General features: G+C 44.2%; 1 protein-coding gene across 1 annotated transcript in view; it reads left to right on the top strand.

Annotated features, from left to right (window-relative positions):
* Unc13b (unc-13 homolog B) overlaps positions 1–16599 on the top strand; it is a 207861-nt gene that overhangs the window by 14713 nt on the left and 176549 nt on the right. The window contains exon 2 of the mRNA XM_051157295.1: positions 16092–16121. Within this exon, the coding sequence (XP_051013252.1) occupies positions 16092–16121 (30 nt within the window). The remainder of the gene's footprint in view (positions 1–16091; positions 16122–16599) is intronic.

The raw sequence follows: 16599 nt of genomic DNA, 5'->3' as shown, positions 1-16599 counted from the left end.
AAAGTCCTGTGCTGACAGCTGTGACTCAGGTTCACTGTCGCTGTGGTTTCTGTTTGTTTAGGATATGTACACGACTATGATAGGTGTTTTATACACCAACTTTGGTATGATGGGGTTCATGGTTGAAATCCCCCACCCCCTATGGAAGTATAGTGTGATGGATAAGTTAGAATTTTGGATTCAAGAGAACTGTTGTATGAGTCTCACAGGGTAGGGGCTATAATTTTATCTATATAAGCCATGTGTTTTAAGTTTCTTAGCTTGGGCTGGAGAGACGGTTCAGTGGTTAAGAGCACTATCTACTTTTCCAGAGTTCCTGAGTTCAATTCCTGGCAACCACTTGACAACTCACAACTGCCTATAACTCCATGGGATCCAACCTCTGCTGGCATCTGCAGGAATCAGGGATGCAAGTGGAACACAGACATACATCTAGGCAAAATACCCATACACAAAAAATAAAGGCAATTAAAAACAAAACAAATTGTGACACCTGAGGATGGCCTCCGGTCTCTCCATGTACACACACTCCTGTACATGTGTGTGCACTCATATGAGCATACATTTACACAAAGAACAGTATAAGCAGGGCACCATGACATACCTGTTCCCCCTCACCCCCCTCTTTTTCAAGACAGGGTTTCTCTGTGTAGCCTTGACTGTCCTGGACTCACTTTGTAGACCAGGTTGGCCTCGAACTCACAAAGATCACCTGCTGGGGTTAAAGGCATGTGCCACCACTGCCTGCCTTCCCCTCCTTTTTTTTTTTTTTTTTTTTTTTGTATTTCGAGACAGGGTTTCTCTGTGTAGCCTTGGCCATCCTGGACTCACTTTGTAGACCAGGCTGGCCTTGAACTCACAGCGATCTGCCTGCCTCTGCCTCCCGAGTGCTGGGATTAAAGGCATGCGCCACCACGCCCGGCTTCTTCCCCTCCTTTTTTAAAAGAGATTTATGCTGGGCATGGTGGTGTACCCCTTTAATCCCAGCACTCGGGAGGCAGAGGCAGGTGGATCCTGTGAGTTTGAGACCAGCCTGGTCTACAAGGCAAGTCCAGGTGAGCTACAGCTAACACAGAGAAACCTTGTCTCAAAACCAAAAAAAAAAAAAAAATTTATTTAGTGTTCTGTTTGCATGCCAGGAGAGGGTACCAGATCTCATTATAGATGGTTATGAGCCACCATGTGGTTGCTGGGAATTGAACTCAGGACCTCTGGAAGAGCAGACAGTGCTCTTAACCTCTGAGCCATCTCTCCAGCCCACAATGACACACTTGTAATCTGAGCAATTGCAAGGCCGAGGCAAGTGCAGTGTTAGGAGTTTGAGTCTTTTCCAAAGAAAATAAAAGTAGTCTAACCTGTGTAGATCCTGTCTTAAACTACAAAAATATGGCTGGGCTTGGTGATTCACGCCTTTAATCTCAGCCCTTTGGAGACAGGGGCAGGCGCGATCTCTGGGACTGGAGTTACAGGCAGCTGTGAGCCCCCATGTGAGTGCTGGGTCCTCTGGAAGAGCAGCCAGTGCTCTTAACCACTGAGCTCGCTCTCTAGTCCCCTGATTTTTTTCCTTTATATATGTGTGTGTTATGTGCACATGTTTGTGTATGTGATGTATGTGTGTATCCACGTGTAGGTACATACATATGAAGATAAGGACAGCTATGGGTGTCGTTCTCATCTTCCATATTGTTGTTTATACTCTGGAAGATTTTCCTGTCTTTGTTTCCATCTCCTGGATTAAAGACACATACATACAGCTTTTATGTGGGTTCTGAGAATTCAAACTCAGGCTCTCAATCGTGTATAGAAAGTATTTTTGCCAGGCGGTGGTGGCACATGCCTTTAATCCCAGCACTAGGGAGGCAGAGGCAGCCAAGGCCACATAGAGAAACCCTGTCTCGAAAAACCAAACCAAACCAAACCAAACCAAACCAAACCAAAACCAAGGAAAGCATTTTCCCCCTTGAGACAGGATTTCTCTGTGTAGCCCAGGCTGTCCTGGACCTCACTTTATAGGCCTGGCTGGCCTCAAACTCAAGAGATCCTCCTGCCTCTGTTTCCTGAGTGCTGGGATTAACGTTGTGTGCCCACTACCACCTGGCACAGGAAGTGCTTTTACCCAGTGAGTCGTCTTGCTAGCTCCTGAATCTGCTTGCTGTTAAAAGAGCACATTAATGAGATCACAGTAAATTACTGCAATAAATAAGGTGCCACGACTTGACATTTAAGGACACTGGTGGCAGCATGTTTTGTGGTGTCAGTGTTGCTTGCTTAGTAGAATAGTCCAGCTAGCTCTAGTAGAAACCAACCAGGAGGTCATAGCTTCTGCTCCCTAGTCAGTGTGGTAGCATGTGTTTCTTGGTTTCTATGACATCTGCTGCCTTCTGGATTCCTTGATCTAGTCCGGTGACTTGTTCTAACTAGAGAGAAGAGGTGAGGTAAGCTGTTACCATACCTCTGAACACATGCACCTCAATGACTTGAATTCTTACTGGTAGCTTTACCTTATAGGCTCTCAGTCTTACATAATCGATAAGTTAAATAAACATTTGAGTTGGTTCGATGTTAGTAACTTAATAAGCACTGACTTCCCTGGGGGTATTTGATGAATAAATTAAAATTTATTTAGCGGTTTATTTGTTTTTGAGACAGGGTTTCCCTAAGCCCAGGCTGGCCTTGAACTCAGAGAGTTCCACCTGCCTCTGCCTCATGTGCCACTATGCCTGGCTATTGTTTGGTGTTTTCAGACAGCATCTCATATAGTGCAGACTGGACTTAAACTCTCCCATTCAAATACTAACCAGGCTTGGCCCTGCTTAACTTCCAAGATCAAAATAGTTCAGGTGCTTTCAGAGTGCTATGACTATAGATTGACATCAAACTCTTTATTTATTTTTTTTTTTTTTATTTTTTTTTTTTCCTTTCTTTTTTTGGTTTTTTCGAGACAGGGTTTCTCTGTGTAGCCTTGGTTGTCCTGGACTCACTTTGTAGACCAGGCTGGCCTCGAACTCACAGCGATCCTCCTGCCTCTGCCTCCCGAGTGCTGGGATTAAAGGCGTGCGCCACCACGCCCGGCTTCAAACTCTTTATATAGGAGAGGATGACCTTGAATTCTTTTTAAAAAAAGATTTATTTATTATGTATACAGTGCTCTGACTGCATATACACCCGCAGGCCAGAAGAGGGCACTAGATCATATTATAGATGGTTGTGAGCCACCCTGTGGCTGCTGGGAATTGAACTCAGGACCCCTGGAAGAGCAGTCAGTGCTCTTAACCTCTGAGCCATCTCTCTAGCCCTGACCTTGAATTCTTGATTCTCTGCCTCCACCTCCTGAATGCTGGGATGGTGGACCTCTGCCCCACCCAGCTTATGTAGATCTAGATTCTCGTGCATGCAAGGACAGCACTCTACCAACCGAACTACATCCTCAGCCCTATTTAGTGACTTTTAATAAATAATAGTAAATGGCTCTGCTATAGTATTTCCAGCTCCCGGGGAGACTGAGGCAGGAGAATTTCTTGAACCTAGGAATTTGGGGCCAGCTTGGGCAACAGTGAAACCTATGTACAAAATAATAAAATAGCAATTGTTATAATTTATATGCTAGGTAAGAGACTTTTGGCACTGGGCCTCAGAGAATGCTAGGAAGTGCTCTACTCTTTTTTTTTTAGTACTCTTTAGCTGTACCTGTAATCCATGTTTTTTTTTTTTTTTTGAGACAGGGCCTTTCCATGTTAACCCAGACTAGCCTTGAACTTGGACTCTTCTTGTCTCAGCCTCCCAAGGAGCTGAAATTATAGGCCTGCACCATTGATCCTTGTAAGAGGTCCCCACCCACCTCTCTCCTGCCCTCCCTCCCCCCTCCCTCTTCTTTTTCCCTTGCGTCAGGGTCTCACTGTATAGCTCTAGGTGACCTGGAGCTTACTATGTAGACTAAGCTCGTTGCAAACTCAGTGTCCCGCTGCCTCTGCCTCCTGAGTGCTGGGATCAAAGGTGTGTACCACCACACCCAGCTTTATAAGAATCTTAATTTAACAGTGTTAATTATTAAGCTGAATACTAAGTTGACTGAATTAGAAAATTCTTTACGTTTCACTATACTTGCCATAGTCACTTGATTTAGAAAGTAGTTGGGGAGATGTCTGAAGTGACCTTGTCCTGCCCATGTGTAACCAAACTTGAATTGTTTCTGATAAATAGTAACGATAGACATCTGATAGTGTGTTAGTGTAAACACAACCAAGGCTTACTTATTTATAAAACATTTCAAAAGATATGTGAGCACTTGTATGTGCTCAATTATAACCTGGATTGTGTTTACTTTAGAATTAGTCATCAGCTTTGTTGGCTGAGGTTTGACGTAAGCACTTATTTGTCTTTTGGTCTGAGGACCTTAGTGTTAGTAAATTTTTTTGGCTCTTGGATAAATTATCTTTTAAAAGTACAGGGCAGCACATTTGTATATTCTTCATTGATAGTCTCTTCAAGTTATGGTAAAAGTATGAAGTGTAGTGGAAACTTACCAGTGATATTTAAGATGTTTCAGATGGGCTGGACTTGTAACTCAGTGGTGGCGAGTGCTTGCCAGCATATGAGAGGCCCTGAGTTCAGTCTGTCATAGGACTGTAAAAATAAAACAACTAAGAATCCGTAGGAATGCTACAACTCATATGCATTATTTAAGTTTGTTTACACTATCCATGCTACCGTCTACTTTTTTTTTTTCCTACTTCTACTTTTATGTGGGACTCAGGGATTGAACACAGGCTGCCAGACTTGCATGGCAAGAGCACTTTCTCAACTATGCCATCACGCTGCCACCCTGACTTTTTTTCAGATAGCCTTACCATTTAGCCCAGGCTAGTTTATTTATTACCTGCTAGCCTGGACTCAAATACACACACACACACTTTCTCTCTCTCTCTCTCTCTCTCTCTCTCTCTCTCTCTCTCGTGTGTGTGTGTGTGTGTGTGTGTGTGTGTGTGTGTGTGTGTTTCTCTATGTGCATATAGAACCCAGAGGTCAGCTGATGTCAGATGTCCTCTTCTGTTGCTCTCAGTTGGGATAAAGTTAGGCTAGTTGTCTGGTGAGCTGCAGAGATCACCTGTGTCTGACCCCCCACCCCCATGCCCCCTCCACCCCTCCCCCCGCAGTGCTAGAATTATAGGTACTGACTGCCAAGCTGTTTTTGTTGTTTGTTAACCTCTGAGCCATCTCTCCAGTCCCAAAATACAGTATCTTTTTTTTTTTTAAGGATTTATTTACTTATTATTATATACACAGTGCTCTGGCTGCATGTACACCTGCAGGCCAGAAGGGGGCATCAGATCACATTACAGATGGTTGTGAGCCACCATGTGGTTGCTGGGAATTGAACTCAGGACCTCTGGAAGGGCAGTCAGTGCTCTTAACCTCTGAGCCATCTCTCCAGCCCAGAGCATCTTCTTTTTTTTAGACAGAGCTTCTCTGTGTAGTCCTGGCTGTCCCGGAATTCGCTTTGTAGACCATGCTGGCCTCAAACTCACAGAGATGCACCTGCCTCTGCCTTCCCAGTGCTAAGACTAAAGGAGTGTGCTGCAACCAACCGGCTGTTTTTTTTGTTTTTTTTTTTTAAATAAATGCTTGGGACATGAGTTCGGGCCTTCATGCTTGTATAGCAAATATCTTATTGACTGAGCCATCTTTCAAATCTTCGGAACTCTAGATCTAGCCCCAGTCTCCTTAGCACTGGGAGTTATAGGCTTGTGTCACTGCAGCTGGCCAGCCACCATGTTTTCACAAAATTGATTTTGTTTTTCTCTGACTTGCTTATGTTGGCATAAATTATAGCTTTAGCTATTTTAGTTGGTGTGGATCTGATATTAGTGCTGCAGTGAGAAAGCTGTGGGCTGCCCAAAGTGTAGGCTTTCAAATCTGGGCTTGAATTTCAAAATGCACTGTTTAATTAAGTCTGAGGCCTCGGACAATTGACTGTGTTTTAATTAATCTTTAAAGAGGAAATTGTATGTTGTGGGTTTTTCTTTTCCTTCCTTTTCTTTTCTTTTCCTTCCTTCTTTCCTTTTCCTTCCTTCTTTCCTTCCTCCCTCCCTCCTGTCCTTCCTTCCTTCTTCCCTCCTTCCCTTCCTTCCTCCCTCCCTCCCTCCTTCTCTTCCCTTCCTCCCTCCCTCCCTCCTTCCTTCCTTCCTTTCCAGATGGGGTCTTACTATAGCCCAGGCAAATGTTGACACCTGATCAGCCTTTCTCTTAAGTATATGAGTTAAAATTTCTTTTTTCTTTCTTTATTTTTGTTTTTCGAGACAGAGTTTCTCTGTGTAGTCTTGACTGTGTTGGACCTGCCTCTGCCTCCCAAGTACTGGGATTAAAAGCATGAGCTACCACCACTGGGCTTTTAGTATTTATCTAATAGTCATTATCCTGAAAAAAAAAATATTGTCCAGATGGGTCTTGAACTTGAGGTCTAGCCTCAGCCTTCTAAGCACTAGGTTATAGGCATGTTCTACCACACCTGGCTGAACTATCAAGGCCTTTTCTCCCTGTCTCCCTCTGATAAGGTCTCTCTTACATAATGTTTCATATAGCCTAAGCTGACCTTGAACACACTATGTAGCCCAGGCTGTTCTTGGACCTGAGGTCCTCATGCCTCGGTCGCGTAAGTGCTAGGTTTACAGGCATGTACCACCACACACTTGGCTATATTACCAATTTCTTTCCTTCCTTTCTTTCTTTTTTTGGATAGGGTCTCTTATAGCCCATAATGTCCTCAAACTCACTATATAGCCAAGGATGACCTTAATTTTCCTACCTCCACCCACTAGGCTTCGAACACCACACCTTATACAGCGTGAGGATCAAGCCCACGGCTTTGTGCATACTAGGCAGTGCTCTTCCCTACCTTTTATTTAAAGAAGCAATTTTTAATATATAATTTTTGTGTATAAAAGATTTAAATTCATGTAATAAGAACTAATGAGGCTAGGTGTGGTGGCGTACGCCTTTAATCCCAGTACTTGAGAGGCAGAGGCAGGCGGATCACTGTGAGTTTGAGGCCAGCCTGGTCTACAAAGTGAGTCCAGGACAGCCAAGGCTACACAGAGAGACCCTGTCTCAAAAAACAAACAAACAAACAAAAAACCAAAACAACAACAAAAAAACAAAACAAAAAACCCCCCAAAAACCCAAAACCCCCCCAAAAAAACTAATGAGAGAAGAAAGGCATCAAAGTACAAATGAACAAAATGCAAACAGTAAAATGTATAGAGATGTGCAAACCCAGAATATCACAGCCTTCTCAGTAGCATTACTTACCAGAAAAGTACTTCTGGAAGTAACAGCACTTCCTACCAGGACATAATCGGGAGGTAAGATCATAAGGGGTCGGGAGATGGTGGGGAGACGGTGGGGAGACAGTGGGGAGATGGTGGACAAAAGTACTTGCTACCAAGCCTGACAGACTGAGTCGGATCCCTGGGACCCTCCTGGTGGAAGGAGAGAATCAATTCTAGGTTGTCCTCTGACCTCTACACATATGCTGTGGCATGTATGCGTCCACACACAAGTGTAATAATAAAATATACTATAAGTGGTCATTTGTTAATTTAATGTTAAAGCCATAATTCAGTTATGGTTTTTAATGTTTTAAATATAGTTGACATTTATTAGGATTTATATAGGATAATTTCTTGGTGAAAGTAAATTCCCCTCCCCCAACCTGCTTATGAGAACTCTACTACTGAGCTACATCCCCAGCCCTTGGCATTTTTATTTTTAAATATTTTTTAGTTTTTTGAGACAGGGTCTCTACTATATAGCCTTGGTTGTCCTGGAATTCAATATGAACAGGCTGGCCTTGAACACACGGAGATCCTCCTACCTCTGCCTCTTGAGTGCTTCAATTAAAGGTATGCATTACCATACCTTGGCAAAAAACCTTTGCATTTTGAGACAGGGTCTTGCTATGTAGCCCAGGCTGATCGCAAACTTGTGAGTCCCCTGCCTTTGCCTTTAAAACACTGGAATTACAGATGTGCACTGCTATGCCTGATTTAAGATAACTTAAATTTTTTTCCAGATTTATTTGTGTGAATGTTTTGCCTGCATGTATGTATGCACACCAGATGCATGCCTGGTGCCCTTGGTGGTCAGAAAAGGGCATTAGATCTCCTAGGACTGGAGTTAGAGATGGTTGTGAGCTACTGTGTGGGTGTTGGGAATTGAACTCTGGTCCTCTGCAAGAACAACAAGTGTGCTTACCATTGAACCATCTCTTCAGCCCTTAAGAACTTTTAAAAGCAAGGCCTAAATGAACTGGGAGCCTTGAGGTCAGTGGTAGAGCTCATGCTTAGCCTATAGGGGGCTTAGGGTTCAATTCTACAACCTAAGTCTATACTACAGTATTTAAAATAGGGTAATTTTTATAGAACCAATAAGAATGTCAGTTGTGAGGCAGATGGAGTCATGAATGCCTGTAATCACAGCACTCAAGAGGCTGAGTCAGACGCACCAAGTTCAAAGCCAGCCTGGGCTATAGAGCAGGCCTCTGCTAAAAAACAAAAGGGGGAAATGTTGTAAAAGGAGTGCTGGGTAGCTCAGTGCTTCTGAGCACTTTCTGTTCTTCTAGAGGACCTGGGTTCAGTTCTCAGCACCAAGGCAGTGGCTCACAACTGTCTAATTCCATTTCCAGGGCATCTGACAACCAGGCAGGCACCCAGTGGGCATGTGGTACACAAACACATGCAGACAAAACACATATACACGTTTAAAGAAAGTTGTAAAGTCTATGAGTAAAAAGGAAAAGGTACTTGCTATTCCGTGAGAGAATATTGTGTTTTACTGTTCGATTCTCTCTCTCTCTCTCTCTCTCTCTCTCTCTCTCTCTCTCTCTCTCTCTCTCTCTGTGTATGTGTGTGTGTGTGTAGGCCAGAGGCCAGCCTCTAGTATGTTGCTTATTCATCCTTTTTTTTTCTCTTCTTTCTCCCCCTTTCCCCCTTTCTTGCCTTCTTCCTCTTCTAAAGGCATGTGGCACCACTCCTGGTTCTAGTATTGTTTCTTGAGAGCCATCTACCTTGCTTTATAATAACAGAATTTCTCACTGGGACCTGGGGCTGGTCATTTTGGCTAGAGGCTCTGGCCAGTGAATCCCAGTGACTTGCCTGTCTCTGTCTTCTCAGGGCTAGGATTGTGGGGCTTGTGGTTTTAGATTTATTTTCTATTTATTTATTTATTATTTATTATTTGTACTTGTATTTGTTTGCCATTCAGTGCCTATGAAGGCCAAGAAAAGGTCACCGACTCTTCTGGGAGTTGGAGCCTTCTCACCATGGGTACTGGGGCCCAAACAGAACTCCTGTACAGATCTTCTTACTTTGTGAGAGCAGTGTGACCTCTTAACCTCTGAGCCAGCTCCCAGCTCAAATATATATATAGTGGTGTGGGGCTGCTGGGGATCACACTTAGGTGCTCATTCTTGCATAGCAAGCAGTTTACTGACTGACCCATGTTCCTAGCCCTAAGTATTCAGTTTTTTTTTTGTTGTTGAAGTATTCAGTTTTGATAGTTACTAAAGGAAGGGTGAGGAAAAGGACATCATGCCAGCTAGTCTTCAGTCGCTAACAACAAGTGTTGTAGTGCATCTTTATATTCAGATGTTTGACAGCTGTGAAAGTCAATAAAGCAGAATATGCAATGATAATTATAACAATATTTGATGTTGTCAGGAGATTGGAATAGTAATACATATAACTCCTATTTTTAAAGATGTTACTTTTCAGATAAAAAGGAAATGGTAGTTACTGCACCAGAAAATTGTCTCATGAGAGCTCAGGCTTGACCAGGCAGCTTAACCATTCCTAATGCGGAGAGAACCAGGTCACTGCTTGGAGTCTGTGTGAATAGGATTAGTTCCTAAAGTCTTCAGATTGCCTGCAGTAAGGCCAGAGAAACAAAGCTGCTAAAGTTGGTTTTTTTTTTTTTTGGTATAGGCATATATTGTCTTATTTTTAGCTTTACTTTAGGGAGTCTGGGAAATGCTCTGTCTGGGTCTTCTTCCTCTAGCTAACTCCAGGGTTTACACACCGGCTGTAGTCCTTAGCAGCCGCAGTGTCCTGTAATGACTGTTATCTTCCCATACATCTTTTCTGCTATACACAACACACACACACACACACACACACACACACACACACACACACACACACACACACTGTACAGATGAGGAGGATTCTGTCCTTAATAGCTTTGATTTTGAAAATAATAATTTTAAATTGGCTTCATAGTCAGTAAATTTGTTGTTTGATACGTTGTTTTTATGACATTGAGGTTGAGACACACTGTTTACTGATTTGTTTGTTGGCTTGCTTTTGAAGCAAGGTCTTATGGGAACCTAGTCTAGCCTTGAGCTTGTAGCTGAGGTTAGCCCTGACCTCTTGATCCTCCTGTCTCTACCTCTTAGGTGCTGGGATTACCGGTATGTGTTACTGTGCTTGACTCTGGCTATTTTCTTACATAACACAATCTATTTAATGAATTTTTCTTTCTTGCTTGCTTGTTTGTGTTTGAGACAGTGTCTCATTTAGCCCAGGCTGGCCTCACATTTGCTATATAGTTGAAGATGACCTTGAACTTCTGATCTTACTGCTTCCATCCCCCACGTGCTGGGATTAGAGCCATGTACCACCATGCCCAGTTTATTTGTTTTAATCATGTTGAAGCCAGGCCTTGCAGTGCATACCTTTAATCCCAGCATTTGGGAGGGAGAAGCAGCAAGATCTCTGTGAGTTCGTGGCAAGCCTGGTCTACATAGTAAGTTCTGTAAATGGTTTTATTTCCTCAGATGATGGGATGAGATGAGAGTCCTAGGTGTGGAAGCTTCTAGCCTCCATACAATCTAATCTTATGCAAGTCTGCACCTTGAAAGCTTCAGCTTCCAATCTCTGCCTGCTAACAATGTTTTCAGCCTCTGAGACTTACTGCTGGATAAACATCACCCTTTCTAGTTCTTTCTGGATTCTGGCTGACTGGTTCAGCTCAGCTGTTCTGGCTAAAACTCCTTGCTAAGCTGACTGATTCAAAATGGCTTTTCTTTGCTTCTCATTGAATTGCTGTACTTGGAAAAACTTCCTCTCAACTCTGTGAACTCAACTACACTCACCCGAACTGCAACTGCACTGCACTCCCAAACTCTGTCTTCCAACTCACTCACTCTCTGTCTCTCTCTGCACGGCTCTTTTTTTTTTTTTTGAGACAGGCTTGCCTGTCTTGGAGTCATTGTGTAGACCAGGCTGGCCTCGAACTCACAGCAATCTGCCTGCCTCTGCCTCGCAACTGCTGAAGTTAAAGTAGTGCGGCACCTCACCTGGCTCAGGATTTTTTAAAGACAGGGTTTTATCGTGTAGACTGCCCTAAAATTCACTATTTAACTCAAGACTGTCCTTGAACTCTTGCTCTTACTGCTCCCACCTCCCAAATCTCCCAAATGCTGGGATTAAAGCACATGCTACCCCATCCAGATCTAATGTAAGGATTTAAAAACTAAAACTGTAAGCTGGGTGTAGTGGTGCATGCCATTAGGACCAGCACTCAAGAGGCAGAGGCAAGCAGTCTGTGTGAGTTCAAGGCTAGCCTGGTCTACAGAGGGTGCTCCAGGACAGACATAGCTACATAATGAGACCCTGTCTGGAGAAGAAAAAAAAAAAAAAAAAACAAAACCAACAAAACTAAAACTGTGATCCTCTCACATATGAGTGGGTATGGTCTCATTATGTAGCTGTGCTAGGGTCGGAACTTGCCGCTCAGAGACTACCACTCACACATGCAATTGGCAAGAGTATTTTTATTTCAAGAAAGTAATAATCCCGGGGGCTGGGGAGATGCCTCAGAGGTTAAGAGCACTGGCTGCCCTTCCAGAGGTCCTGAGTTCAGTTCCCAGCAACCACATGGTGGCTCACAGCCATCTATAATGTGATCTGATGCCCTCTTTTGGAGGGAAGGTGTGCATGCCTTGCCTAAAGCATGTATACATAATAAAAGAATCCTGCATGCAGGGGTCAGCCACTTTACAAAATGGTGACCACGAGGTGAGCTCCAAGGCTCTTTTTAAAGCCAGTTAGTGGAATTCCAGATCCACTTAGGTCATCTTTATTTCCATTGGTATAAACTAGAATTGAGGGAACAGGTGCTTTGGGGTTTGGCTGGCACCAAGTCAGAAGTTAGCTATGAGTTAGAGACCTGTTTAAATGGGCAGTTGAGCAACCTTATCTCCTCTGGCCAGGTGCCTGGGCTGTCCCTGATTGGCTACCCATTTTCTGCAGCATTTCCAGTGACTGCTACGCCCATTTCTGAGGAATGGGGACTTAAACTTGTACTGAACCAACTGAAGCCTGTCATGGAGTCGGCTAGGCTTGGTTAACCAGGCCGCTCAGCCATGGGTGGTCTAGAACTCAAAGATCTGCTTCTCCTCCAGTGCTGGGCTTATAGCTGAGCACTGTTAAGTTCACAAATAGTCCCACAATGGCCATTCTAACACCAGACTCAGATTGATGGGAGTTTATTGAACACTGGACAAAGATGACTGGAGACACAGTCTAGACCCAGAAGCCAGACTGTCTGCCTGCTTGTTTGTTTCTTTTTTTTTCTTTTCGAGACAGGGTTTCTCTGTGTAGCCTTGGCTGTCCTGGACTCAGTTTGTAGACCAGGCTGGCCACGAGCTCCCAAAGATCCACCTGCCTCTGCCTCCAAAGTGCTGGGATTAAAGGCATGCGCCACCAAGCCCAGCTAGATTGTCTGTTTGTAAGGCAGGCTTTTCATAAGAAAAACTGTAACTGGGTATAGAAAGGGGGTGGGTCATTGCATCATTTTGACTAGCTAAATATACAAAAATTAATTTTGTTCTGAGTACATTGTATCTAGACAGATAGACAAAGCCTTTTAAGCTGATTGGCTAGTGTATAGGCTTGGAGACTTTCCAGTTCCCCACCATTCTGGGAGAAAGGAACATAGCAGGGCATTGTAGTTTTGTCTAAGTAGAACATACATCATTAATTTCAAGCAGAACATTCAACAAGTATTGCACCGTGAGTAAAAGGCTTTTCAAGCTTCCAGGCAGGAAGAGCCTGAGAACTGGAACTTAATTTCGACTTAGGATCAAAGTGGAGACTTAAAAACAAAATGGCAGAAAACCAAAAGCAAACACAACAACAATAAAAACCCCAAATGTCTTATGTTACACTAAAGACAAAAGCAGGTGTTAACAGAGGGGCAACAGGTAAGAACTAAAGTAAGTCTCAACAGAGGGGCTATAGTTATACAAAAAACTTTAAGCAGGTTACTGTGCCTAGCAATTTTTTTGTTTAAACTTTATGAAGCAAGGTCTTGTGTAACTTAGGGTTTGACATTGTGGGCCTCAGCCTTCCAAGTGCCAGGATTACACCTGTTGGGTTCATTTCTCTTCTTCCGATCACTCATCTGCTGTCTTCTCTGTTGTCTGCCTTAAGAGCAGTAGTGTTAGTGGTTTTCAGGATGGGTTATTAGATACAATGATTAATCTACCAAACCTATTTGTTAATTATAGTAATATTATTCCCATTCCATGTAATACTATTTTAATTCCCTTTCCTCCTTTTTCCCTCCCTTTCATTTAGAGAATGGATTTTTTAAAAAAAAATTTATTTTATTTTATGTGTGTTGGCGTGGGAGTGTCAGATCCCTGGAACTGGAATTACAGACAGCCGTGAGCTGCCATGTGGGTGCTAGGAATTGAACCCAGGTCCTTAGGAAGAGCAGCCAGTGCTCCTAACCACTGATCCATCTCTCCAGCCTCCTGTTTTTTATTTTTAAATTTTGTGTGTATGAGTGTTTTGCTTGCATGTATGTGTGTATCCCTGGTGCCTGAGGAGGCCAGAAAAGGATGTAGGATATCTTGGAACAGAATTATAGATGGTTGTGAGCCACCTGTGGGTGCTGGGAGCTGAACCCAGGCCCTCTGCATTAGCAGCAAGTGCTCTCATCTGTTGAGCCATCTCTTTAGCCCCAAAATTTTATTAATTTATTCAAAATACAACTCAATTGTTATCCCATCATTTGTACCCTCCCGTTCCTCCCTCCTTCCCGCTTTCACCCTATTTCCCTCCCCTAGTTCTATCACTGAGGGGGACCTCCTCCCCCACTATATGGTCATAGGCTATCAAGTCTCATCTTGGTAGCCTGTTTATTCTTTCTTTGAGTGCCACCAGGCTCCCCACCAAGGGGAAGTGGTCAAATATGGGCAACAGAGTTCATGTCAGAGTCAGTTCCCGCTCTCCACATAACTGTGGAGAACGTCCTGTCCATTGGGTAGATCAGAGTAGGGGTTCAATGTTTACTATTATATTGTCCTTGGTTAGTGCAATAGTTTGAGCAGACCCCCATGGGTTTTCCGAGATAGGGTTTCTCTGTGTAGCCTTGGCTGTCCTGGACTCACCTTGTAGACCAGGCTGGCCTCAAACTCACAGTGATTGACCTGCCTCTGCCTCCTGAGTGCTGGGATTAAAGGCATGCGCCACCACCGCCCGGCTACTAAACATTTTTAAAACTACGGTTTTATTTATATTGTGTGTGTGTGTGTGTGTGCGCGCGCGCGCACGCGCGCGCGTGCTCACATGCCAAAGTGTGCATGTGGAGATTACAGGGCAATTTTTGGGAATTGTTTTTTCTTTTTACTATCTGGGTCCTGGGAATCAAACTCACGAGGTCAGCCATGGAACGCAGCACCTTCATTCACTTAGCTGTCTCACTGGTCCTGTTTGGGTAATGGTGGAGTCTCCTGTAGCTGAGGCTGACTTCGAACTCCTCCTTTTCCCGCTTCTGGGGCTGCAGGCGAGCACCACCAAGCCAGCTGAAGTGTGCTCTGTCTTTTCCTCTCTTAATTTTAAAGACAGGGTTTCAGTCTGGAGCTCTGGAGCTCATTTCGTAGACCATGCTGGCTTTAAACCCATCCACTAGCTTCTGTCTCCCACGTGCTGGGTTAAAGGCATGTTCTACACAACCTGCTTTACTTTCTCTGTACTTAAGAAAAAGAATACCCGGGAAGAGGATCTGAATATATGTGAGACATGCTTGGACCGATAAAAAGAAGAGACTTTAATAATACTAAGTACTGGCTGAAGTGGAGATGGCCTTGTGAAAAGTGCTAAGTGACTTATCTCTTGAAGAACTAAGCGGGGTGGAGATCGGTTAAGGGACGGTGTCATCTGGAGTGTGGAGTGTGGAGAAAGGCAGGTTAAACCCTCACATCTGGGCATCGTGCTGCAACCCGCCCTCCCCACCATGGCGCTCACCTTCCTCCCTCCCCACCGCGGCGCTCACCCTTATTCCCTCCCCACCGGGGCACTCACCTTTCTCCCTCCCCACCTCGGCACTCACCCTTCCTCCCTCCCCACCGGAGCATTCACCCTTCCTTCCTCCCCACTGCGGCACTCACCCTTAGTCTTCATGGATTGACTTGGCTGCTTTCTCGCCCTGTAGACCTGGCTGGCCTTGAACTTGCAGCAGCTCTCCTACCTCAGGAGGTGGCTCCAGACTCGAGCCACAGTCCAGCTCTGGCAGTTTCCTCGCATGTGTAGCCCTTGGCTTTCCCCAGGAGCTGCATGTACAGTTCTGGTTGTAGGTTCTTCCTTGTGCAGCTCCCTGCCTGTTCTTTAGAAGCAGTTCCAGGGGGTTATCCGCTTGTTGTCAGAAGTCACTTCCCACTCTTGTTCTAAAAGCTACCACCTGTATTTTTTTCCTGCTATATTCTTTTTTTCTCTCTGCTATATTCTTATTTTGGCAAGAATGAAGTGGAGGGATTTTTCGTTTTAAAAATTAGTTCTTTTTTGTTTGGCTAAGGATAGAATTCCGGGTCCTTCCAGCCTGATGGTTGCTTTTAAATAAGGAACATTTATAACTTAAAACCAACTGCCTGCCATTTGGCTTTCTGTACCTTCTTGTCAGGAGGCAGGGCGGAGATTTTCCACTGGGTATGAGATTAGGTTGAATACCCTTGAGAAGGTCTTTGGCGAATTGTTCAATGTCTCTCCCCAATAATTAGACTTAACTTTCTAATCTTACCTCTTTTCTTGCAGTTAAAAGAGCCAAGTTCCAGGGTTCACCAGGTAAGTCTAGCCTTCTGTTATCATTACCTTTCATCTTACATGCTCGCTGGGACTTACAGCAGTGTGTGTGTGCGTGCGCGCGCGCTCGAGCACGCAGGACTCCAAGGAGGCCAGAAGAGGGTGTCATTTCCCCTGTAACTGGAGTTGTAAGTGGTTGTAAGCTGCTCGTGTGAGTGCTAGGTGCCCAGGTCTTCTGCAGAAACAGCAAGTGCTCTCAACCACTGAAGCGTCTCGCTGTCTCCCTTAGAGCAACCTTAAAAAGAAAGGCCAGCGGGCTTGCTCAGGGGTAAAGTATCCGCTAAGCATGTCTGATGACCTGAGGGGATTTACCTTGGAGATTCTGTTCTCTACTTCTACCCTGTGGGTTTCAGAGAACGAACTTGAGTATATAGGCTTCATATTAGATCCCTTTACCTGATGAGCCGCCTCACTGGCCCCTCAAAAGCAATCTTAAAATCATTAAGTAGGGCTGGAGAGA

Source organism: Acomys russatus, chromosome 2 (assembly GCF_903995435.1).
Source record: "Acomys russatus chromosome 2, mAcoRus1.1, whole genome shotgun sequence".
Classification (NCBI taxonomy): Eukaryota; Metazoa; Chordata; class Mammalia; order Rodentia; family Muridae; genus Acomys; species Acomys russatus.
Note: the sequence above shows the minus strand (reverse complement) of the source record. Positions and strands in the feature narration are given on the sequence as shown.